This window comes from Podarcis cretensis, assembly GCF_951804945.1.
Source record: "Podarcis cretensis genome assembly, chromosome: 1".
NCBI lineage: Eukaryota > Metazoa > Chordata > Lepidosauria > Squamata > Lacertidae > Podarcis > Podarcis cretensis.
In genome coordinates, this window is record NC_137170.1 from 83,337,442 (window position 1) to 83,360,971 (window position 23,530).

Consider the following 23,530-nt stretch of genomic DNA (forward strand, 5'->3'; position numbering starts at 1 on the left):
ATCACTGAACATGATCAGATCACAAGATAGCCCTGAAAACATACACATAGGTGCACCTATTTTTAAAATATTGCCTAGTGACTGGGTCAAACCAAGAACAGTTCCAGCTCATACTTTAGACATTGCTGCTAAGAGAGGCTTATAGTGGTCTAGCTCAGGGATTGACAGATTAGCAGCTTTGAGGTCTTCCGCAGCAAACATGAAGTCTCTGAGCCCTGCTTCCCTAGTCACTGCCCCTCTTAGTCATGCGGCAGTAGGGGCGGTTAACATTTTATTTCTTGAAGAGTAAGCCAAATGAAGGAGGCAGCTGACATCCCATGTCCTCTTTTAGCTTTATATGCATTTCAAGGCTAAGTTTAATTCTACTGGATCCAACTTTTACTCAGACCCCTTGGCAAAGTGGTGGGGTGTGCTTCTCTTACAATTTCTCTGGGCGCGGGGCAATCTGGGGGAGAGAAGCAGCCAGAAGATGCTATTCAGAGAACATGCTAAACAAAAAATCCCAAATGTGCCAATGGCCCTAAAAGGTTGCCAACTCCTGGCCTAACAAGTCACAAACACCTCATAGCAGATTCTGCATCACCTCTGCTTAAAAAATGAAAGGATGACTGGAAACACAGACAATAAAAGCAAAGAGAAAATGATTAAATACGCTTTTATTTAGAAGAGTGTAAAAATACCCCATTTGTTTAAAAACTGGCAGTTTAAAAATATATGTTGGCAATAGGTATGTGGCTTACACCATTGAGTGAGTTATGCCTCCAATACAAAACAAGCAGAAAAAGTACTTGAGTCTGGGCTTGTGATTCCATTTGGTAGAGGTACAAATTCTGTCTGGAGGGAAGAGCTACAAACATTCACTTTTGTCTATGGCTTATTTCTGCCCAGAACAAAGCAGCTGAATGCTACTTGCCATTGGTTCTACATGAGTATCTTTGGCTTATAAGGAGCTGGAAATGAAACACGCTTTTCCAGCATGTGCATGCACACACACAAAAACACAACATTGTGGTTTGTTCTGTTGCCATCACAATCATGACAACCAGCTTTAGCTTTCAAAAAGGCACTGGCCTTTACTGTCCGATATACATACTGGCATGCTGGTGAAACATACGAGACCGAGATTCTCAGAGCAATCTCTTCAACACCCCATTCTTCTATCCCGATATGTAGCACTATAGAAAAACTGATATTAAAAAGTAATAATTGAGTGAACAGCACCCTCACTTCACCAGCAAGCTCATCATGCAAGAGGAAGATGAAAGGTAGAGGTCTAGAAGGAGGAGCCAAAACAAAACACTAGACAGGGAAGTCAAGAGATGGAGAGAGCTTTTAACAGGTCACTGGAGTGACAATTGGTAAGATAGTATCCCAGAATCATTCATCTCCTGTACAGAAGTTCCATTATGTATTTGCATGTTCTTGCTTAGCTATGAGTGAAAGACTCACAAGAGAGCATCAACAGTCTAGGAGGGAATCAGGGAGTAAGTGAAGACAGGCAGAAAACAGTTGCCTCTTATTGAAGATACATGGAGATTATAAGCTTCCCCGAACTTCATTCTTCATCCAGGTGCTTGGCAGAACGCCTCTGCCTGCGCTGCAGCTCTGCCACTTGACACTTCAAGCTGCGCACTTCGGCTTCTAGTCGGGCCCCTGAGTGGTTTGACCCACTCAGCCAACCAAGCAGGACATACAGCGTAAGTAAACCTGACAGAAGCATAGTTTGCACAGAGCGATCAGGCACTGAGGTGACAATAAACATAAAGCAGGCTCCAAAGAGGACAAACTTGAGGCCCCACATGATGCGGCTCAAGATGGCGACCAACACACTCAACAGCAGCGACAACACCCAATAACCAAGCAGAGCAGCCAGGCCCCAGAGCAGCGCTGTCTGCACCTGTTCAGGGTTTAGCTTCAGGAACTGAGTTGCACGCTCCCCTGGAACACAAAGGAGAAAGGGAAAGGTTTTATAAAAACATTCAACCCAGTGTGGCACTACACCATTTCATGACTATGGCATCACTACATTCCAGAAGGAAGCATCCCTCCCACAACGCATCAGTAAAGGCTCCGCCACTAGTCCTAAGATGCTGCTGCTACTGATGATAATAATGATAATGATAATAATATTAATAGTTTGCTTGTTTTTGTTTGCTTGTTTGCTTGCCGCCCATCTGACTGGGCTACCCTAGCTACTCTGGGCGCTTCCAACAAATTAAAACACAGAAAGACATCAAACATTAATTTTTTTTAATATGAGAGTCCACATTTTTGTCTCAATGACAACAGCTGAAGTGTCAGAATCAAAGGGAGAAATTCCTCTACCCAAGCAACCCAGTTCATTCTGGGCATAGCACTGCTCAACTCAACTGTGCAGACAGAGACACAGGGCTGGCTCATACAACAAATCTGTATTTACCATTGCACATATGTGTGACAGCATGTAATACACCTATTTGTCAATAGGATACTGACAGACTTCTCCTAAAATATATGATGTGGGAAATAGACTTGAGGCTGCAATTTGAGCACACTTGTAAATATTCTCCTTTGAACTCAGTGAAGCCTACCTCAAGAGTTCTGAAGCACAAAGTGGGCGCGGGGGGGGGGGGGGTCAAAACACACTTTTGTTGGAAGGATGAAATACACCAAGATATAAATTTATAAGCACATTAGTTCTCAGAAAAAAATTGAACTGGGAAACTAGCTAATACCAGATCAAACTATTTAAAAGAAACTATGTGGCCCAAAATACGTTAAAATTAGATAATAAACGGCTTTTGAACAATATTTTCTGAATACTTTTTACAAAATCCATTTCACTTTTGGTGTTGTTGTCACCTTTGTCATTTTAAAAAGATCAGATTCAATTTGAAAGCTTTAACCCACTGACCCTGAAAATCAATTTTATACACACAGACGAAACACGGGGTTGGAATCTAATTAACCACTTCTGGATGCTTAAAGACTTGGATATGCCTAGAGGGATTTAAATCTGTACAACATTATCTGCCACAATCAAAAACACCATTTGGAAAGTCAAGCAGGAAGTGTATGTCTGAGAAATGCAAACACCTCTTGGACAAACATGACTCATGCTGCATCTCTGAGCCAAAATAACAATAACAACAATAATAAATTAGGAACCAGTATGGGTTCAATCGTATTCCTATATGCCAATCCCAGCCCTGCTCCATCCCATCACCACCACTGACATAAGTTTAACATCACAAACCAATGCTTTATTTGCTTGGAAGACAGTCCCACGGAGTTGAGTAGGGCTGCAGCCTAGGTTGCTCATGCTTTAAAGACAAATAAGTAAGAAAGGGGGACTGAATATGCGACATCTTTTGGACTCCTGGGGTGGTATTCAGCTAAGTTTGTCACAGAGTAAACCCACTGAAATGAACAAACATGGCTAAGTTATATTAATTAATTTCCATGGGTCTGCTCTAAGTAAAATTTAGTTGAACACCACTACCCTGTCTTTCCATCCAACCAATCTCCTGGTCACTTACCAGCTATTCCAAAGGAAGTAAGGAGCTGCCCTGTAATTTGAGCCACAACAAATAATGCTGAAGAGATCCCAGAGGACACCATCCAGACCAGAGAAGAAATATTCTGCAAGAAGAGAAGATGCACACATGGGTGTTTCCTATTCACTCCATTACCAGCTGTCAGAATTCAAAAGGGCTGTCCCTTTTGTCAGAACCCATCTGCTTGGATACCGAAATGTAGCGATGGAGAGCTCCCTTAGCTGATGAAATGAGTGGGAATTAAATAAAGAGCAACAAGATGACATAAAACTGGTCAAAATCAGTTTTGTCATAGATTTAATTTAGTCATCTAGAAAAAGAAGGTGGTACAACTCTCCTTGGACTCATACCAACTCTGAACAAAGCTAAAGGAATTTATACGGGAAATGTTCCCTCTTGTTCAAAACCCCAACACAAAGTAAACTAGCATGTCAAGGCAAAACTCTGACTGGTTTCCCCACCACCACCACATAGCAAAGTGTTCAATTATGTAATCCCCAACTGCATTCTAAGGTGGTTCAATCCAGAAAGACCTGTTCACTGTGCTTTCCCCCCTAAACATTTAGCTTATTTGTCCACCAGTTAGCGACGTGCCTCAGATACATGAAAATATCATCATCACCATCATCATATTGAATTTATATACCACCCTATACTCCCAGGTATAGGGGCAGTTCACATGAACTTCTTTGTTACCTCATTCAATATTCTAAAGTTCTCTCGTCCAATCAAATCCTCCATTGTCTCGCTCATGGCACGACCCACTTGGGATAGAAAGTCCGGTTCGGCATACTTTGCTCGCTTTGGCTCACTCCGGTACTGCTGGGCACTGGTTATTCCTATGTGAGTGAGCACAAGCACTGCTACTATAGCCAAGATTGGTTTTGGCGGGGACTGGAAGCAGCTCCGTAAGGCGAGGCCCCATTGAGTCATCACTCCAGCTATTGTCTTTGCAACCAACTTCTCTGCAAAATAGGAGAGATCCCTAAAGTCATGTTTATCTAGTACTGCAAGCAATCTAAGGAGTGACAAGGATGACATTTTAGCCATGCAAATGTATGCCACCTCTTCTCACTACAATACCCACCACATAAAGAGAAATTAAGTAGAAAGGTGAGCAGAGCAGACTACTAAACTAGATGAAACCATTAGTTCCATTGCCCCATGCCAGAGTCAAATGCAAGCAAAATGGATTCTGCATACAGTACAAAAAAAAGTCGAACTTCATGCAAGAGGATGACCTGTACTAAGTACATTTTGCATGCAACAAGACAAACTGTGTTGAACAATAGCTGTAACTGGATGAGGCACACACCCTCTGTACAAATACTAAGCCAGGGGTTGGGAACCTATGGCTCTCTGGATTAAGTTGAGCTCCAGCTCCCATATTAGGCAGATCGAGCAGCTCTCTAATGAACGCTGGAGACCATCGTACTCCTGTCTGCTCTGCAGTATTTTTCTAGCAACCTATACGCTGAGGGAAGCAGGAGGTCTACAAAGAGGAAGGTGAGAATCTCTCTTGCAAGTGCAGGACTGACTTGATCTCAAGTCATTGGGTGAAAAGTCTAAATAAAGGGCCACGACCCCACATCCCTCTCCCGTTTCTCTTACAGAGATACAACCTCACTCCGCCCCCCAAACACTATTCCCCCTCCCCTGTTTTTCTCCCCACTTTCTGAAGCCCCCCCTTAGCCTGACTTATTCTCTCCCCCTGCACCTGTTTACAGAAGCGCAGGGAATGGCCTGCTCCCGCCTTGAAGTCGTTAATGGCACGAGGGAGCTCTTGCTCCTAGCTGCTCCCGAGAGATTCGCGCTAAGATTCCCACCAGCAGCGCCGACCTGAGCAGGAGCGCGCACGCGCCGAACGGGAGCTGCTGATTGGCCGCCGCCTTCGAGGAGATAAAGCAGAGCCGGGGCTGCTTACCTGGGTACTTGGCCTAGAGGGGAAGTCCGAAGCGAGCAGCTTTATCGCGCCCCCCCCTCCATTCAAATATAGCTCCAAGCCCCGTTGCACTCTGGGAAATGCAGTCCAAAAGGAAGGAGAAGGCGCGCCGCGCTCGATCCAGGAGCATGCCGGGAATTGGAGTTCTTCTTTACAGGGACGTTCACACGAGTTAAAGCAACCACACGGTTCCAATTATAGCGACAGATACTTTACTGTCAGCTTCCCACGAGTCCTTCCCGCCGCAAATAGTGCGTCGGATCCAATCACAATTAGGCTCGAGGGTCGTTACTGGGATTTTACATTGTCATTCGGTGGGTGGTGCCGCCTTCAGGCTCGTAATTATGGAAGATATCTAGGTTCTTATCTCGATATGAAACTTCAGGGCTCCTTAAGGCATTTCTGCTGCCGCTTCTCTTCCCTGGGATGGAAGGGGAGATCTTTTTACGAGGTCAGGAGGGAACCTGTATTGCAGCGCATGTAGCTTTAATTAACAAGAAGAAAGAGCAAAGACAGCGGCTTCCCTCTAACTTGGGGAGTTTATATCACGCGAAACCTGTGATCTGGTTTTTGAGCGTTTTCTGCACGCTTAAAAAAATGGGATTTACGACGCTCCTGCGGTGTATTAACATCACAGGGCAGAGGTGAAGTTGAGACTGGACTGGATTTTCAGCAAAACATTCTCCTTACCAAACGCATATCGGGTAGCACTACAGTGGTGCCTCAGGTTACATACGCTTCAGGTTACAGACTCTGCTAACCCAGAAATATTACCTCGGGATAAGAATTTTGCTTCAGGGTGAGAACAGAAATCGTGCTCCAGCGGCGCGGCAGCAGCAGGAGGCTCCATTAGCTAAAGTGGTGCTTCAGGTTAAGAACAGTTTCAGGTTAAGAACGGACCTCCGGAACGAATTAAGTACTTAACCTGAGGTACCACTGTAGTTACCTCGTTAAACTGCAGAGGACACCAAAAACCACTTCTGCTCTCCTGTACAGCGTTCAGGCAGGTGTCTTTGTGCCCCGTTGCCTTGGCGTGCGAACACGCCGCACTTCCCAATACTTTAAAAACAAAATACCCACGAATTAAGAGCTAGAAGGAGCAGCAGCTGCTGCTCCATCTGCTACTGCAACCGGATGGGTGCATTCCAATTCCTTAGCTCTCCATTGTTCTCTTGAATTTTGCCGCGAGAAAGAGGGGCGCGGAGCAGGAGTTGAAAGGCTTCCAAATACGGATTAGCACGCGCGCAGCCGAACGCGGCTACTCCTCGGTCCCAATGCATGCCGGGAGTTGTAGTTGTTGATGGGCACGGCTGGAGCCCTCCGGATCCGGAAGGTGGTTGCCTTTCCTGGTCCGTTTGGCCTCGCAGCGATGCCTTTGCTTTCCTTCCTTCCGGAAGTGCGGGGGCGGGAGGAAGAAGAGGAAGATTCCGCTTCCGGCCGACTGCTGGAGTCTCCCGCGCGCTGGCGTCTGGCGCGCGGTACAGTTTAAAGAAGCTGGCCACGGCCACCGGAAGTAGAATCCTCCTCCTCGATCTCGTGGCCCGGAAGCGGCCGTGAGGCAGAGACCGAAGAGGCGCTCGCCATGTCCCTCATCTGCTCCAGTGAGTGACTCGCCTTCGCCTTTTCTCGTGCCCCTTCCGGCCTTCCGGCTCCTCACAGCATTCTAGGGGGGGGGGCAGGGGGGAAGGGGAGGGAGCAGCCAGTGGTCTACAGTTGGTGGGGAAAGGGAAAGCGGGGGAGGGGGGAGTTGAGGGTTCCAAGCACAATAATGCTGGTCATGAGGATGTGTTAAATACATTGCTGTGGGCGGTTGCATGGCCCTCTCCTGTGTCCACAGAGCTCCACATGCCCAATTTACTTGCCCCAGGCCTTTAAAATAACCCAGCAGTACAATTCAGCAACAGTGCTTTTCTGGCCCCCGGTGGAGATGCTGAGGCTGAGAGTGTGTGGTTTCCCCAAGACTGCCTGGCGAGTTCCTAGAAGAGATGAGGTTCCAACAAGGGGGGCTTCCTGATTTGCAGCTCTGTCTTGCGCCACTACGGATGGTGTTTGTGACATTTCCCAGTTTGGTTTTATGCATGTTCACTCAGGAGTAAGTCTCAGCATACCTGAAGTAGCTAAATCTTTAGTAAGTATGTTGAGTTTTGCAGCCTCAACTATTGAGCCTCAATCTTGAAGCACAAAACTCTTGCTTGGATCTTTTAAGGTTAATCTTAATTGTCTTTCTGAGGGTCCAAAGATGTTGGAATGGCGGGTAAATAACATTCTTATGACCTTGCATTTCATTTCTGGTAACAAAAACAATGGGTTACCCTGATCTGTCAGCTCAGAGATGAGAATGGACCCATTAGGTCATATAGACTGATCTTTGCCAGAAGACAAGATAGCATTTGCTTTTATGCTGTATACTGCTTTGCAACATTTTATATGAAAATGCAGTCTGTAATCATGTAAATAAATAAAAAGATAGCAAAATTTGGGGCACCGTTGTTATCATGGACAGGTACTTAAAAGATTCGCTTGGCAATGGGCACTGTTGTTAAATGGTATTTATTATCCATTTAGTTTTCTTATGATTGTAATACTTTGTAATTAATTAAAGTTATTAATTTATGTCATATTAAGGTGATGGAGTGCTTTACAGAATTTGGTAATGATATCAGAGCAGCTCTGCAGCTGTTCCTATTTTTTAGATGAGCAACTGGGAGTAAGTGGGGTGCACAAAGCTGCTGAGTTATAGTGTGAAACTTGGTTATTATACATTCAATAAGCAAAATAGTCTATGATCGTATAGGCATTTCTTTGAACAGGCACCAGCCTCTGACTAACCTTCTTAATCAAACCAGAATGTAAATTCTAGTTTACCATTGTTGCATAGTCTGTAATGAGAGAACCTTATTTGAGTTATTTTTAGTGCAGGAAATACATTATTATAAAGAGGTGTTTGCACACTTCTGGTTAGCACTTTAAAAATACTCTTGGTGGTGTGCTATGCCCCCCCCCCCAGGTTATGCTACAGATGGAATATATCTTTAACAAACTTGTATAGTTCTGCAGAATTAGCAGGTACAACAGAGCAGCACAGACGTTTTGTATATATGTATATCACCTCCTGCTCAATGTATCTAGAAAACAGACTTGTTGAGTGAAGTGGATTTAAGATTTTTCTTTTAATTACTCTTTAGGCTGTTTTAATGCACCTGTAATTGTGCATTCAGTTATGTGGGTGTAATTGGAATTCTGCATATCAAGGCATTGAAAAAAGCCTGTGGGTGTGATTTGAATGCACGACTTCTCTCTCTCTAGGACTTCAGGCTTTCTCAATCATATTCTATCAGATTTAGAAGCTCTAACTAATTCTCTTTAGAGACTATGACAATCCTAACTGAATGTTAACTAATTTTAACTTTGTGCTTCACAGGTACCACATGCCAAATACTTGCCTCGCAAGACAAAAAGAATCCGTTACGCGATTCTCTTCGTCTAGTGGTTTTTTCGTCTTGCGAAGCAAGCCCAATGATGGCTTAGCGGATTAGTGCTTTTAGCGGCTTAGCGGATAAGCGGCTTAGAAAAAGGGGGGGAGGGGAAAAACCCCGCAGGAACTTGCAAGACATTTTCGTCTTGCGAAGCAAGCCCATAGGAAATTCGTTTTGCGAAGCACCTCCAAAATGGAAAACTCTTTCGTCTAGCGAGTTTGCCGTCTTGCGAGGCATTCGTCTTGCAGGGCACCACTGTATTAAAGAGCATTATTTTTATGATTGTTAAGATTATGGAATGGACTCTACCCTCAGCTCTTTAGGTTTAGTTATTTTTATATATCTGGATTCTTTATACTTTAGGCCAAAATTATTTAGGCTTGACTTGGCTAAGATGGACAGGTTTTCCGACTGTCAATGGGAAAATCTAAATGATAACCTAAACAGTACTAGATGGGAAGGAGCAGACAGTAATTTTTTTGGCAAAGGAGTAATACTCTCACAAGGTCTGCATTAATGGGTGGTCCACACTTACAGTTCTTACACACTTGCAATTTATTGTACGTGTAGGTGATTTCCACCTTTTTTATCGATACAGCTATCAGCTGCTGATTCCTTCTCCAGTCACTAACCTAGTTTGGCACGGCAGTCTGTTGCCCGAAGCACAGGGAGCCCTCCGGAGGGTTCCCCGTGCTTCGGGCGAGTGCCTGCAAGCCTTGAGCGCCCGGCAGGAGCTCCCGCCGAGCGCGCAAGGCTTGGGGCGGCAGTCTGTTGCCCGAAGCACAGGGAGCCCTCCGGAGGGCTCCCCGTGCTTCGGGCGAGTGCCTGCAAGCCTTGAGCGCCCGGCAGGAGCTCCCGCCGAGCGTGCAAGGCTTGGGGCGGCAGTCTGTTGCCCGAAGCACAGGGAGCCCTCCGGAGGGCTCCCCGTGCTTCGGGCGAGTGCCTGCAAGCCTTGCGCGCTTGGCAGGAGCTCCCGCCGAGCGCGCAAGGCTTGGGGCGGCAGCCTGCAGCCCGAAGCACGTGGAGCCCTCCGGAGGGTGCCCTGTGCTTTGGGCAGGCCTGTGCAAGGCTTGGGGCGGCAGCCGCGGCTGGGGGGGAAATAATTTTTTTTTATTCATTCCCCCCCCCCCCAAAAAAAACCGATGTGCGTCCTATGGGCCGGTGCGCCCTATAGGACGAAAAATACGGTATTTTTCAAATGATGGACTGATTGATTCTCAGTTAAACATCTGTCATTGAGCTTGAGCTAGTTTAAGAGATTTGAGAACTTAAAGAAGAAAAGTCACTTGATCCAGGGACTGCACATATATATTGGCCTATCCCAACCTCTCTTTTTTTAATGATGACTGCTCCTTCTCAGGCTGCTCAGAAAAAGCAATTGAGTTCCAGAAATTCATTCCGATTGTGCAGATGAAATATAACTGATAGACTTCTACAGGATGGGGTATTCGGGTGCGGAAACAGCCCAGATCCAGTGATCCCTAGATGATGGAGATGTCAGGCGCCATCCTAGCCCCCAAGCATCTTCACTTGGTCACAAGTGGTCAAAAGCCAACTGCAAGATGCACCTGGCTAATTTTGAACACCGCATAAACAATAAACACAACATCAAAAAGAACACGACCAAATCGAACAATTTCCACATAAATCATAAGACACAAAATAAAGCTACAAAAAATTAACAGCAACAACCCCCTCTAAACAATACCCCAGCTCAGGATTCTGTTCTGCATCCTCAGCTTTTGTAACTGGAGTCATTCAGGGCCCTGCCCTCCCAGATCAGGTAGAAAAAGGCTTCCAAGGCAGGGAGCAGGTCTCTGACGGGTTCACATTATGGTCAGTTTATGAAAAACATTCCTGTATTGAGTTCTCACCGGTAATGTCCAGGAATTGCTATCCATGTTGTAACATTTTCCTGCTCCTGCTCCTACTCCTGCTCCTGCTCCTGCTCCTGCTCCTGCTCCACATAATTGGCTGCTGCTTGTGGGGTGGGGAAATGGGCAGTGCAGTGATGTCACGAGGCAGGAACAAATAGATCTGTGACATCCAATGTAACCTTTCAGCATTAGGCTGCTAGTTGGCAGGATTTTCTAATATATGCGCTTCCATGACTGAAATTTAACAAGTGGAAGGGCTAAAATTCAGCTTTGACCATTATGCATTGATGTCTAGCAATTGTGTATTAGACATTGGGTTGGATCCATACCAAGTTAGCTCAGCTTGGGTCTTGCTGAAATCAGTGGGACTTGGGTTCAGCTAACTTGATCCTGACGCAACCCATAGTATGTGACATACTGTGCATCTTTGGTTGGTAGGCTTTGTGAAGTCTTAGACTCATTTAATTGTAGAGTTGAAAAGGGACCCTGAGGTCTTTTGATTCTGTGGTTTTGCTTTTGGTGTCAATTTACAAATATGACATGAAGGAATGCAAATATTAAAACAGTTGCATTTTATTTTATTTTTTATCACTATTGGGACAGAAGAAGAATCAGAAGAAGAAACTTAAATGTCTTCCCTTTTAAACTTAAATAATTAGTAGGAACACAAACTTCTTCAAAGCTTATACATGCTGCAATTTAAAGAGCACATGAATGTGTTTTTTTCTGTGGCAGGATCTCGGCACAGCCCAAATTGTTTGAAAGATTGTGTAGTTTAGTGCATTGTGTTATAGCTCAGGTCAGCTTAGGGAAGGAAGAATAAGTTGCACATGAATACATACTGGAAGTTGTGCCTGTCAGGACTTCAGTAGTGGCTGATGCCCATTGAGTTTGGTAGGGCAGAGCAAGAAGTCAGAGGCCAAGGGTAGGTGGAGCCAGAGGCAATGACTAGCAGACTCAAACAGTTAGAGTTTTGTCCCCATTCTCCCTGCTGAGTTCTACAGTGGTGCCTCGCAAGACGAAATTAATCCATTCCGAGAGTCTCTTCATCTAGCGGTTTTTTCGTCTTGCGAAGCAAGCCCATTGACGGCTTAGCGGGTTAGCGCTATTAGCGGCTTTTAGCGGATTAGTGGATAAGCAGATAAGCGGCTTATCGGCCTAGAAAAAGGGGGGGGGGGAGCTCGCAAGACATTTTCATCTTGTGAAGCAAGCCCATAGGATATTCGTTTTGCGAAGCACCTCCAAAACGGAAAACCCTTTCGTCTAGCGGGTTTTCCGTCTTGCGAGGCATTCGTCTTGCGGGGGCACCACTGTACAAGGGCAACACAAGAGACTAAAGTGGAGGATGCAGGCAACAAGGGCCACCACCTTGGACCGGATGTAAGAAAGAAGGCATATGTGGTGGGGGAAACACTGGTTGAGGGCAAGCATAGGCTGCCGGTGCAGTGCTCCAATCTCCCTGCAAACCTGCCTCCATTGTCAGGGCTGGTTCTTCACACAATGCCTAAACTAGTAATTCTGGAGCTTGATTAATTTTGTAGTTCATGCTCTTGTTATGCTCTTGTTTTACAAAAGTATAGATAATCAAAAAGAAGCACAATGTGCTACAACATTTTTACTGTAGATTCCATTGGGCTGGGATGCTTCATTTCCCCTATTACTTCTGTATCTCTACTTCGTAAAGTGCTGTGAAACATGGATGGTTGAATGACTTTTGCCAATTCTTTCTATTGTCCCTTTTCTTATAGTTTCAAATGAGGTGCCTGAGCATCCCTGTGTGTCTCCTGTCTCAAACCATGTCTATGAGAGAAGGCTGATTGAAAAGTATATTGCAGAGAATGGGACTGATCCAGTGAACAACCAGCCACTGTCTGAAGAGCAACTCATAGATATCAAAGGTGAGGAAGGACAGAAGAGTCAGAGGCGCTTGAGTCTCCCTTGTGTTTGATAATAGTTGAGTGTGGAGTTGCCAATCTTAGTCTTCACCTTTTAAGACCTTGGGTGGCAGGAAATTCTTGAAACCTGATCGCTGACTGATAAAGGGTGCTGTGCTTGAACAAATGGTCAGAGTTGATAGAGTCTGACAATACCTGAAGAGCACGACATTAGTTACCTTTGTTCCAGGGTATGCTGAAACCAGGATGCTATGAGGTACTGGTCTAGCATATTGCACAACAGGAAAAGCTAAATCAAATATTGATAAGGATAGTCTCTCTGCTTTGCTATTTTGTTGTCTAATATGACTGTTCCAAACGCATCAGGGCCCGGTGAGGTTATAAATGGGTCTAGATAAAGGAAGGGTTGCTAACAAAAGTATTCGGTGCTTTAAACCAGGGGTAGGGAGCTTGTGACCCTCCAAATGCTGTTGGACTACTTCTCTTACCATCACTGGCCATGCTGGTTGAGACTGATGGAGTTGGAGTGTAGGGCCATCTAGAGGGCCACAGCTTACCCACTTTTGCTTTTAACTCAAGAGCAGTCTGCCTACTCGCCTCAGTAACGTCAGCATCTATGTCCTCCCACTTGCCTTCCCACGTCAGCAAAACTCCCTCTACCCCCAGCTCTTTCTTCTCCTTAGCTTGCTTGTGGTTCCTTCCATCTGTCCCACAATCCCTGTGGCCTTCTGCTCCCCCCCACAGTTCACTTTTTTGACTTCTCAATGCATGGATGTCATGAGCAATGGATAAAGGCAAATAGGTGGTTGTTGAATTGCAGCAGTTAAAAAAGCTTGCAAAAGGCATGTGCCTTTTGAACCATTCTTCCAAGCAGCCTTTATTTTAAAGGTGTGTAAGGCAGGTTTGTAAGGATAATAATCGACGGCTCTTTCTGGAGGTAATGCTTTCTTGTTCCTTTGTAATCCCCAGTTGCCCACCCAATTCGGCCAAAGCCACCATCTGCTACTAGCATTCCAGCCATTCTAAAGGCACTTCAAGATGAATGGGTAAGTATCTTTAATATATATATATGGGGGGGGGGCTCCTCCTCTGCTTGCTGAGATGATGGAACTGGAAATGTTCTCCTCTGTGTCTTAAGGCGTTCCTCCCTGCTTTCAGCCATGCTTAAGAGTGGCAGGAAGCAAGAACGTTCAGGATTGGAAAGTTTTTGGAGGAAGGAGACTTCTAAGCCAGGAGTAGTTTGCTCCTCAGAAAAAATCAATACAGCATAATGTTTTGGCCAGATATTCAAGAAACTACTCCGGTGTTTAATGCAATATGGCCTAGCTGTTGCTATGCCAAAGATCAGTTACTATGCTGATGTGCTTCCTTAGGATGCTGTCATGCTGCACAGTTTCACGCTACGCCAGCAGCTGCAAACTACACGTCAGGAATTGTCCCATGCACTATACCAGCATGATGCTGCCTGCCGTGTCATTGCCCGTCTCACCAAAGAGGTCACTGCTGCGAGAGAAGGTAAAGACGCAGAAGATTATATGTTATTTGGGTGGTGTTCAGGGAAACAGTCCACAGTGCCAGCTTTAACCTGCCAAACCACCTTTTCTCTATCTCTCCCCAGCTTTGGCAACTCTGAAACCCCAGGCTGGCCTCATCGTTCCCCAGGCTGTACCTTCTTCACAACCCAACGCTGTGGTAAGTCACACACATGTATCGGTCAATAATTCTCTTTGTGCTCTTTCTTCTCTGGGCTAATCATGCTCTTCATTGTCTTCCTACAGGGTGCTGGTGAACCAATGGACTTAGGAGAGCTGGCTGGAATGACCCCAGAGATTATCCAGAAGGTAAGAAATATCCCTGGCTTGCTATTTGCCATCCAGATCATGCTATAGCTTATACAGTTACGATCTCCCAATCTGAGCTCTATAGCTGGCTTTGTCAGAACATGCCACTTCCACACTGTTGTGCCTTCCCTTTCTACATTACGGCTGCAGTGTCTAACAGGTCAATCAGTTGCAGCTTCATCTGTTCTCCAGCTTTTCAGGAATCACTGATACACCCTGGCTGTCAGAGGAAGCAGAAAAGAGTGGGCAGACAGATGGAATAGCCTCTTCTCTGTCATGGTGCCATTCCCCAGCAGCAACAGGCAAAAAGTAGCGTGGGTCAGCAGCATTGTCCCCTGCTTACCCTGCTAGCATACCATGCTTGAAGCTGGCTTCTCCTAATGCTGTTCTCTTTTTGCAGCTTCAAGACAAAGCCACAGTGCTGACCACGGAGCGTAAAAAGGTGAGTGCCCCTATCTCAATATTTGCTCTACAGGCGGGGAAGCACTTGAGTTATCTAGGGGTGCTTGCAGTATATTTGTTCTCATGATTGCTGCAAAGGTGCAACTCCCTGTGCTAGGATGCTCCTGTTACAAGGAGTTTAGTTCTATGTTGTCTTTTTGGCAGAGAGGGAAGACCGTGCCGGAGGAACTGGTGAAGCCGGAAGAACTCAGCAGATACCGGCAGGTGGCTTCACATGTGGTGAGTATGGTGATCATAATTGATTGGGAAGGCTACCATGAAGGAATCCTCTCATCTAAGCCGAACACTTCCTAGGTTTTACCAAAAATAAAGTTTAGCATTCTCTATCTGAACAACTCTGCACTAGCTATCCATTGATCTAAGCCAGGGGTAGAGAACCATGACAGGCTACTTTGACAGATGGGCAGGATTCCACTCACCTGTCAATCACCTGATGTCAGGTGACAAGCAAGACTTGAAATCACCACTGACCGGTGCTGACTTGAAATCTGCTTTCTGTAGGGGTCACCCAATGCTGGAGGGCATGCTGTCACCACCTACCATCTGATTTAGGATGACAGCAACCCTTCTTTGCCAATGAACAATTAGGAGTACACTTTAAGGCTCTCTATTGTGAATTGGAAGCTGCATCTCTGCCTGCCTCACACCTGATCTCTTATATGCCAGGCTTGGACTGGAGGTCTTCCTTGTCTGCTGGAAGCTTAACCATATTTTGCAACATGCTGGCCTGGAGTGTGAAGGCTCTGAGCTCTTAGACCTCTGTTGCCTCCTCCAGCCTTTCCAAATTAACAATACTTTGCTGCTTTTACGGCCGAAACCAAACTGGTGTTGCTCTTTGCTAGTAGCTTCTCTCTTGATTCTGGAACAGCTTCAAGCTCATTTACCATTTGATTGCACAAGGAAAGTACCGTATTTTTCGCTCTATAACACGCACCTGACCATAACACGCACATCGTTTTTAGAGGAGGAAAACAAGGGAAAAAACATTCTGAATGAAACAGTGGATGTATCATTTTTGGGCTTCATGCTGTGGCCACAGACATGTGATCTGATGGTGAATTTGGGGTGACCCAATGCAAAGATCCTGAGTATCCCTGTGGATCCATGCTTTGTAACCACGTTTTTGCACCATTGCAGCCCCAGGCAACAGTGGGTGCGTGATTTTTTTGGTGCAGGCTGTAGCCATGGACATGCTATGTGATCTGATGGTGAATTTGGGGTGACCCAATGCAAAGATCCTGAGAATCCCTGTGGATCCATGCTTTGTAACCACATTTTTGCACCATTGCAGCCCCAGGCAACAGTGGGTGCGTGATTTTTTTGGTGCAGGCTGTAGCCATGGACATGCTATGTGATCTGATGGTGAATTTGGGGTGACCCAATGCAAAGATCCTGAGAATCCCTGTGGATCCATGCTTTGTAACCACATTTTTGCACCATTGCAGCCCCAGGCAACAGTGGGTGCGTGATTTTTTTGGTGCAGGCTGTAGCCATGGACATGCTATGTGATCTGATGGTGAATTTGGGGTGACCCAATGCAAAGATCCTGAGAATCCCTGTGGATCCATGCTTTGTAACCACATTTTTGCACCATTGCAGCCCCAGGCAACAGTGGGTGCGTGATTTTTTTGGTGCAGGCTGTAGCCATGGACATGCTATGCGATCTGATGGTGAATTTGGGGTGACCCAATGCAAAGATCATGAGAATCCCTGTGGATCCATGCTTTGTAACCACATTTTTGCACCATTGCAGCCCCAGGCAACAGTGGGTGCGTGATTTTTTTTGGTGCAGGTTGTACCCATGGACATGCTATGTGATCTGATGGTGAATTTGGGGTGACCCAATGCAAAGATCCTGAGGATCCATGTGGATCCATGCTTTTTAACCACGTTTTTGCACCATTGCAGCCCCAGGCAACAGTGGGTGCGTGATTTTGGGGGGGCAGGCTGTAGCCATGGACATGCTATGTGATCTGGTGGTGAATTTGGGGTGACCCAATGCAAAAATCCTGAGGATCCATGTGGACCTATGCTTTGTAACCACATTTTAAGTGGGGAGCGAAGGAAAAACAAATAAGGGACATGAGAGGGGTGTGCAGAGAAGCAGCTGGCTAAGAATGCAGGAGAGGGATTTAACGGGAGGGAGGAAAGAAAGGCAAAAGTTTCCCCCCACCCAAGCCAGCTATCCCTCTCTCTCTCTCTCTCTCTCTCTCCCTCTCCCTCTCCCTCTCCCTCTCCCTCCCTCCCTCCCTCCCTCCCCCTCTCTCTCTCCCTCCCTCCCCCCTCTCTCCCTCCCCCTCCCCCCCTCTCTCTCTCCCTTCCCCCCTCTCTCTCCCTCTCCCCCAGCAGCACAGAAGCACAGAGAGGAATTCCCCTCTGCTTGCCTGGAGGGAAGGGGCTTTCCCTGCTCTTTGTTCCGTTTCAGCAAACACAGCAACGAAACGGAGGTGGGTGGGCAGTAAGACCCTGCGGCAGAATGCAGGAAAGCATCCACTTCCTCTTTTCAGTTTTCCCTTCTCCGTGAAGGGCCGCGATTTGATTTTTGCCTGATTTTTCGGCTCCAGGGACCACACATTCGCTCTATAACACGCACAGACATTTCCCCTTCCTTTTTAGGAGAAAAAATCTGCGTGTTATAGAGGGAAAAATACGGTAATCGATTTTGTTATTAATACCAGGATCACCACCGTTCTTTCATTACTGTTGCTGTGGGCTTGGAGCCGAGTCTGCATATTCCAGTCAAATCATGAGGAAAGATTGCTTGTTCTATCAGGGATACAAACTGGGAAAAGTTTGGGGTCAAGCCAAGTGTTTGCAGACACTCCTCTTGTATAAGATGAGTCGTTTTGCCTGACTCTTGTTGAGATGAAGCAGTAGGCCCTCTCTCATCCTTTGCACTGAAACGTTAATGTCAACAATGTTGCTTTTGCACAGGGACTGCACAGTGCCAGTATTCCTGGCATCCTTGCTCTTGACTTGTGTCCTTCTGACACCAACAAGATCCTCACAGGTATGTTAAGACTTCTGTTTCAGTTCCTTTCCTGAGTAAAATGTTAGGACAGTTTGAGCCATGGGGTCCTTTGCTCTCTTCAAAAGCCACCTCTTCTCCTTTGGTTCCATGCTTAGGTATGGGCAGATCAACCTATTTTCATTCCGGGTTACTTTTGCTTGTGGTTGATCTTGGGTCTACCCTGTCTGGGGTTTTGTAGATTAAAATGAAACTACAAAAACATTTCAGATATTATATACATTTGTCCTGCAAAATACTCATTTCTGTATGCTTTCCAATGCATTTCTCCCTAAAAATACTCATTTTTCTGTGAATTTTGTTTTTGCAATGCATGAGCCCCAAGACAATATGTGCTGAAGGAGTGTAGGGTGCTCTCCTTCACTGGGCCTTTGTGGTCTCTTTGTTTTCCAGGTGGAGCTGATAAGAATGTTGTTGTCTTTGACAAGACCTCAGAGCAGATCCTGGCGACACTGAAAGGTCACACCAAGAAGGTCACCAGTGTAGTCTTCCATCCTTCCCAGGTAAAGACTGTTGTTTGTTGCCTGCCCCATTCCCTCCACCCCACGCCCCTTATATTTATTAAAATATTTAATATAACTTTAGTGTGTTGATGAATTTCCTCTGCAGTTGCCTGAAACAATTGTATGATCTCCCTTGAGGTCCCCTTATAGATAGAGAATGCACTCCATAGGTCCTCTTGAGCTGATGATTAAGGACACAACTGTTCTGAATTCAGTAAACAAAGCTCTTGTTTCAGCCTAACTCTTCGAGCTTTATTTGCTCTCCCCTGCAGGAACTGGTGTTCTCGGCTTCGCCAGATGCTACTATCCGGATCTGGTCAGTCCCCAGTGTTTCATGTGTGCAGGTTGTGCGTGCCCATGAGAGTGCCGTGACAGGGCTGAGTCTCCATGCCACAGGCGATTACCTACTGAGCTCCTCTGATGACCAGGTGAGATCGAAACCAGAGGTGGTCAGGCCCAGATTGTGTTAACTGCAAAGCTCTTTATGTTACATGACATCTGCAAAATGTGAAGCTGCACTTGTATATTTGCTTATTAGCTTTATTTTAAACATTTCTAACTCATTTTTTAACATAACAATTCTTCCAAAGTGGTTCACACTTTAGAGATAACAATTAATAAAACAATCTAGTTCACAATGAAAAGATACAAACATTGACATTTTTTAAAAAATCCAAAACATAAAACAGTAAGGATTAGTTAAAGAAAGTTTTCCAGAAGAAACATTTTGCCATATACAAACCCTCCACCTTTCCTCTCTTTCAGTATTGGGCTTTCTCTGACATCCAGACAGGTCGTGTTCTCACCAAGGTCACAGATGAAACTTCTGGCTGTGGTAGGGGCTCTGCATTTGGTATTTTGGTGAAACTTGCTTGGGAGAGGGGAGAGTCTGCATGTTTAGTGTGGTCTGGTTTGGCCATAATGTTAAACCGTAGTTTAGTGTTCTGAGAACAAGCATAGCTTTCCTCCAGCCTTGTTCACGCCCCCTCCAGTACAGCCTCAAGGAGGAATCCAAAAATTGCTGCTTCTAGTTTTTGTGTAACCACAGCTTGCAGTGTTGGCTGAACCTGGACAAACTGAGTTGTCACGACTGTGGTTAATGGAAACAAGTTAATATCAAGTAATAGTTTATTTGCTTATTTCAGCTGAGCTTATTTAAGATTAATCACAGTTTAGCATGTTGCACAAACTCTAAACTGTGGTTAATCTAAACCAGAAGTAGCAGCTTCTAGTCTCCTTATGATTGCACTGGGGAAGAAGGGAGATGAGCCTTGTGCGGAGGGCTAGGCTCATTCTCATAAAGCTGAAACATAGATTAGCATCATTCCTAAGCACAGCTCATGTTTTGATACATGGGTGGGAGAAGGCTGGGTAGGGACTTCATTTTCCCATAGGAATGGCTTTCTCTCAGCTTTGTGATGATTCACTATCTCCTTTCTCTGCAGCTCTGACCTGTGCCCAGTTTCATCCTGATGGGCTTATTTTTGGGACAGGAACAATGGACTCTCAGATTAAGATCTGGGACTTGAAGGTGAGAAAAGGCTTGGAATATTGAGCTTCATGATATCTACTTTAAGGATAGCTGATGATGTTATGTGACACACATAGAATATTCCAAAGTGCTTTATAAATGCCGACTCCTTGTCCATGTTACTGAATGATAAATTGCATAAAAGCTAGGCTTGCACAGTCATTTGAGATCTCAAAAGCCTGCTCAGCAATAACTTGTAACAGGGCTTTTGGTGTGACTGTCCCAGTTCTGTGGAAGAGCATTCCTGTTGATATATGACAGCCATACGCTACCTGCACTTTTTGGGAAAAATAGAAGACATTTGTGTTCCAACAGGCTTTCCTAGGTGGATAAATGGGTATTTGCCAGGAGTGTCTACTTGTTAGGGTTTTAATCTTGTTTTAAATGCACTTGTTGTTTTAACTGCTTTTGAATATATTGTGTATAAATTGCCTTGAGACGGTGGTTTCAAAAGTAATTGATAGACATTGATTATAATGGTACTAATATGAGCAAGAAATACTCAAGAGGTGCTACTACTGCCCATTCTAGAGCTCGAACTAGATTTAGAATAGCCAAAGATTCTACTAGTATCTTCTAGATATCTCCCATAGTTTTTGTTATGTGAATGGTGCCACAGACCGCCTGAGTGGGTTACGCAAACCCTCTGGGGTCCACAGACCACCAGTTGGGAACCACTGAGACATCTCACACAGATGTCATGTGAAAGTGGTGCTTATTAACATGCTTAAATTTTCTGTACAATTTCAGCAAGAGTCTTCTAGGGCCCCCTACTGCAAGTTCTCCCACATCAAAAGATTCATTTTAGTTTTGCCACTGAATACTCTTTGGAAGCACTTCATCTTTTCTTTCAGCAACTCTTAGCCTGTATTGGGGCCCACTATTGAAAGACCAGTTTTAATTCTACCTGAAAGTTGCTATCACTTCCCAAGAGGAGCCAGACTCAAAATGCCATGCAGAAAGTATGCCACAGGGAGGAAAAACTCACTCTTTTATTCACTGTGCAGGCAGGGAAGGTGTAGAAGCTTTGTATCCTTTGGGAAGACAAGATCAGGCCTAACCTGTCTCTAACACATACCGACTTGTTTTTCTCAGGAACGGACCAACGTTGCAAACTTCCCAGGACACTCTGGCCCTATTACTAGCATTGCCTTCTCTGAGAATGGGTACTACTTGGCCACTGCTGCTGATGACTCCTCTGTCAAACTCTGGGATCTGCGCAAACTGAAGAACTTTAAGACCCTGCAGCTGGACAACAACTTTGAGGTTTGTGTGACCCTCTCTTGCTCTAGTAGGCCTGTATTCCTTCCCTTTCTTTTCTTGACAGCACTTGGAGTTTTCTCAGGTTCCTCCCCATCATTTTAAAGCCCAGTGCAACCATTTTCTCTACACTTTTGGCAGCTCTCTGAACCTTGCATAGCTGTTTCCTCTAGTTTGACACACCTCCTTTAAATGGACAGAGGTTGCTACTGCCCCAGCCTGAGAGGACTGGGCCCAACTACTTCTGAAGTGGATGTGTTCATCTCAAATACCATTTTTCTCTTTAGGTGAAGTCCCTCATATTTGACCAGAGTGGCACCTATTTGGCCCTAGGTGGCACTGATGTCCAAGTCTACATCTGTAAGCAATGGACGGAGGTTCTCCACTTCACAGGTAAGGGGGGTTCTGGGTCCTGTGTGCCATTCTTGAGGGGCTTTATATTCAGACATTTGTACTGTTGGCCAGTATCACTGTTTGTGGTGTGTGAGGTGACAAAACAATGAAATAATTTCTCACTCAACTGTCTTTGTTTCTTTTCCTACAGAGCATAGCGGCCTGACCACAGGAGTGGCCTTTGGGCATCATGCTAAGTTCCTTGCTTCGACAGGCATGGACAGAAGCCTGAAATTCTACAGTGTGTAGTTTCTCCTACCAGGATGCGTTGAGAGCAGAGCCTATTCTTCACTGTAGTGTTAAGATAATCGGGGCAACCATGGGGCACATGGGTGGGGGGTGGGAGGGAGATGGGGGAAATAGGGTGCATCATAGCTTTTTATCTTGGTTCAGGCTACCTGTAGAATGGAAAGTTGAGCCCAGTACTAAATGGATTTGTTTTCCTCTGTTCCTTCAGCTTTGTCTGTGCTGTGATTGTAACAATATTGAGCCAAACCCATCCAGTGTTGACCATCAAATGAGGGTTGGTGGCAGGAATTAAGGCTGAAGAAAGGGATGGGGAGATGTGCAGGTTTTTTGTATGCAACTCTCTAGTTTCATTAAAAAAGAATATTAAACTATTACCATTTAAGTGTCTAAATAAGCAAATGCACAGGGAAGTTGTAGCTCTCTCACACACTCAAGCATAAAAACATTTCAGCCTCACTGACTTAGGTGAGGGTTGGTTTTTTTTTTTTTAAGTACTTTCATATCACTAGAAACTTACGTTAACATACTTATCTACCTGTATCAGCAAATGTGGAGGGCAATACACTTTTAGAGAGTGTGGTGTACAGCTAGGAAACTCCCCACCCCCAGCTGGAAAGCTAAGATTTGCTTCACACGTAATCAGGTGTACAGGTTCAAAAAGTTGAAAATAAATTCCTTGATAGTTGAGACAAAGTATGTTACAGCCAACACTAGCTCTATGAAGTAAAGACACAATGGAATGAAATATCAGGCTATCACTTTCCCCTTTATGCACAAGAAAGTAAACGTAAAAGGGATGAGAATGTATAGTGACAGACCAAAATCTGAAAGTGGGACAGACATTCCCCTTGCCATGCTAATGAGCTCCCGGTTTGGATGGGAACTTCTAGCTTGTTGTAGCCCCCGATGTTTAACTAACTGGAGAGTAATGGCAAGAATTGTAAGACACTGGAGGGTTGGCCCTGCTTTTATTGCAAGCAGTACTGTGGACCAGTTGTGTTCTATCTTTGGTTGTCACCTATAAGCTTTTCTCTATGTAAGTAATCCATGCAGTGGAGAATAACTCTCAGGGCTACAATACAATTCAACTTCTTGGGAGTAAGCCCTTTGAAACAAGTGGGACTTCTATGTATCTTCAGTATACACTGATCAACATGCATGGAATGCACCATTACCCTCAATTGTTGATATTAGTCTACATAAGGAGAGGCCTGCCAGATTAGACCAATGTCGCATCTAGTCCGGTGTCCTGTTCTCACAGTGGCCAACCAGGTACTTGTATGAGAAACCCTCAAGTTTCTGTGTGGAAATGGTTCTCTTCTTTCATGTTCTGGATTTGTTCTAGATATTTACTCATGCTTTTATTCAAATCCATTCTGTGGAGAGGCATATTTGTTTCCTCTTGCAGCAGAATGGAGGAACTGGGAATAACAGTTCTACAGATCAAGTATCTACCATGATAGGCACCATTAAGAACACAAAATATTGTATTTCCAGGCTTATAAGCACAAGAAGGGGTCATATGAAGCACTGTCAC

The 23,530-nt window shown here is 45.1% G+C and overlaps 2 protein-coding genes across 4 annotated transcripts; one reads left to right on the forward strand and one right to left on the reverse strand.

Annotated features, from left to right (window-relative positions):
* Positions 1–639: 639 nt before the first annotated feature.
* TMEM109 (transmembrane protein 109) lies at positions 640–10,890 on the reverse strand. Of its 3 annotated transcripts, none has more exons than XM_079957066.1 (4): positions 10,829–10,890; positions 4,233–4,501; positions 3,519–3,621; positions 640–1,938 (listed from the first exon to the last, which is right to left on the reverse strand). In XM_079957066.1, exons 2-4 carry the CDS (start codon positions 4,467–4,469, stop codon positions 1,556–1,558), a joined length of 723 nt encoding a protein of 240 aa, XP_079813192.1. In that variant the 5' UTR covers positions 4,470–4,501; positions 10,829–10,890; the 3' UTR covers positions 640–1,555. The 3 variants fall into 3 exon arrangements, with proteins under 3 accessions (XP_079813192.1, XP_079813191.1, XP_079813190.1); XM_079957065.1 differs by lacking the exon at positions 10,829–10,890 and adding an exon at positions 5,461–5,645; XM_079957064.1 differs by lacking the exon at positions 10,829–10,890 and adding an exon at positions 5,254–5,416.
* PRPF19 (pre-mRNA processing factor 19) lies at positions 6,912–22,356 on the forward strand. The gene is made up of 16 exons (XM_079956508.1): positions 6,912–7,079; positions 12,580–12,729; positions 13,696–13,772; positions 14,100–14,241; positions 14,345–14,418; positions 14,505–14,567; positions 14,968–15,009; positions 15,174–15,248; positions 17,964–18,039; positions 18,451–18,560; positions 18,833–18,988; positions 19,326–19,395; positions 20,006–20,091; positions 21,187–21,357; positions 21,639–21,744; positions 21,896–22,356. The coding sequence occupies exons 1-16, from the start codon at positions 7,061–7,063 to the stop codon at positions 21,991–21,993; spliced, it is 1,515 nt and encodes a 504-aa protein (XP_079812634.1). The 5' UTR covers positions 6,912–7,060; the 3' UTR covers positions 21,994–22,356.
* The last annotated feature ends 1,174 nt before the right edge of the window (positions 22,357–23,530 follow it).

Bases quoted from the DNA above. Each gene is read 5' to 3' on its own strand.
- TMEM109 (XM_079957066.1), bottom strand. From the start codon at position 4,469: ATGACTCAATGGGGCCTCGCCTTACGGAGCTGCTTCCAGTCCCCGCCA. The intron at 3,622-4,232 runs GTAACAAAGAAG...CTCTTCTTGCAG, and splicing joins ACTTTAGAATATTGAATGAG to AATATTTCTTCTCTGGTCTG. The intron at 1,939-3,518 runs GTAAGTGACCAG...TTTGTGTTCCAG, and splicing joins TACTTCCTTTGGAATAGCTG to GGGAGCGTGCAACTCAGTTC.
- PRPF19 (XM_079956508.1), top strand. The intron at 14,242-14,344 runs GTAAAGACGCAG...ATCTCTCCCCAG, and splicing joins GGTCACTGCTGCGAGAGAAG to CTTTGGCAACTCTGAAACCC. The intron at 18,561-18,832 runs GTAAAGACTGTT...TCTCCCCTGCAG, and splicing joins TAGTCTTCCATCCTTCCCAG to GAACTGGTGTTCTCGGCTTC.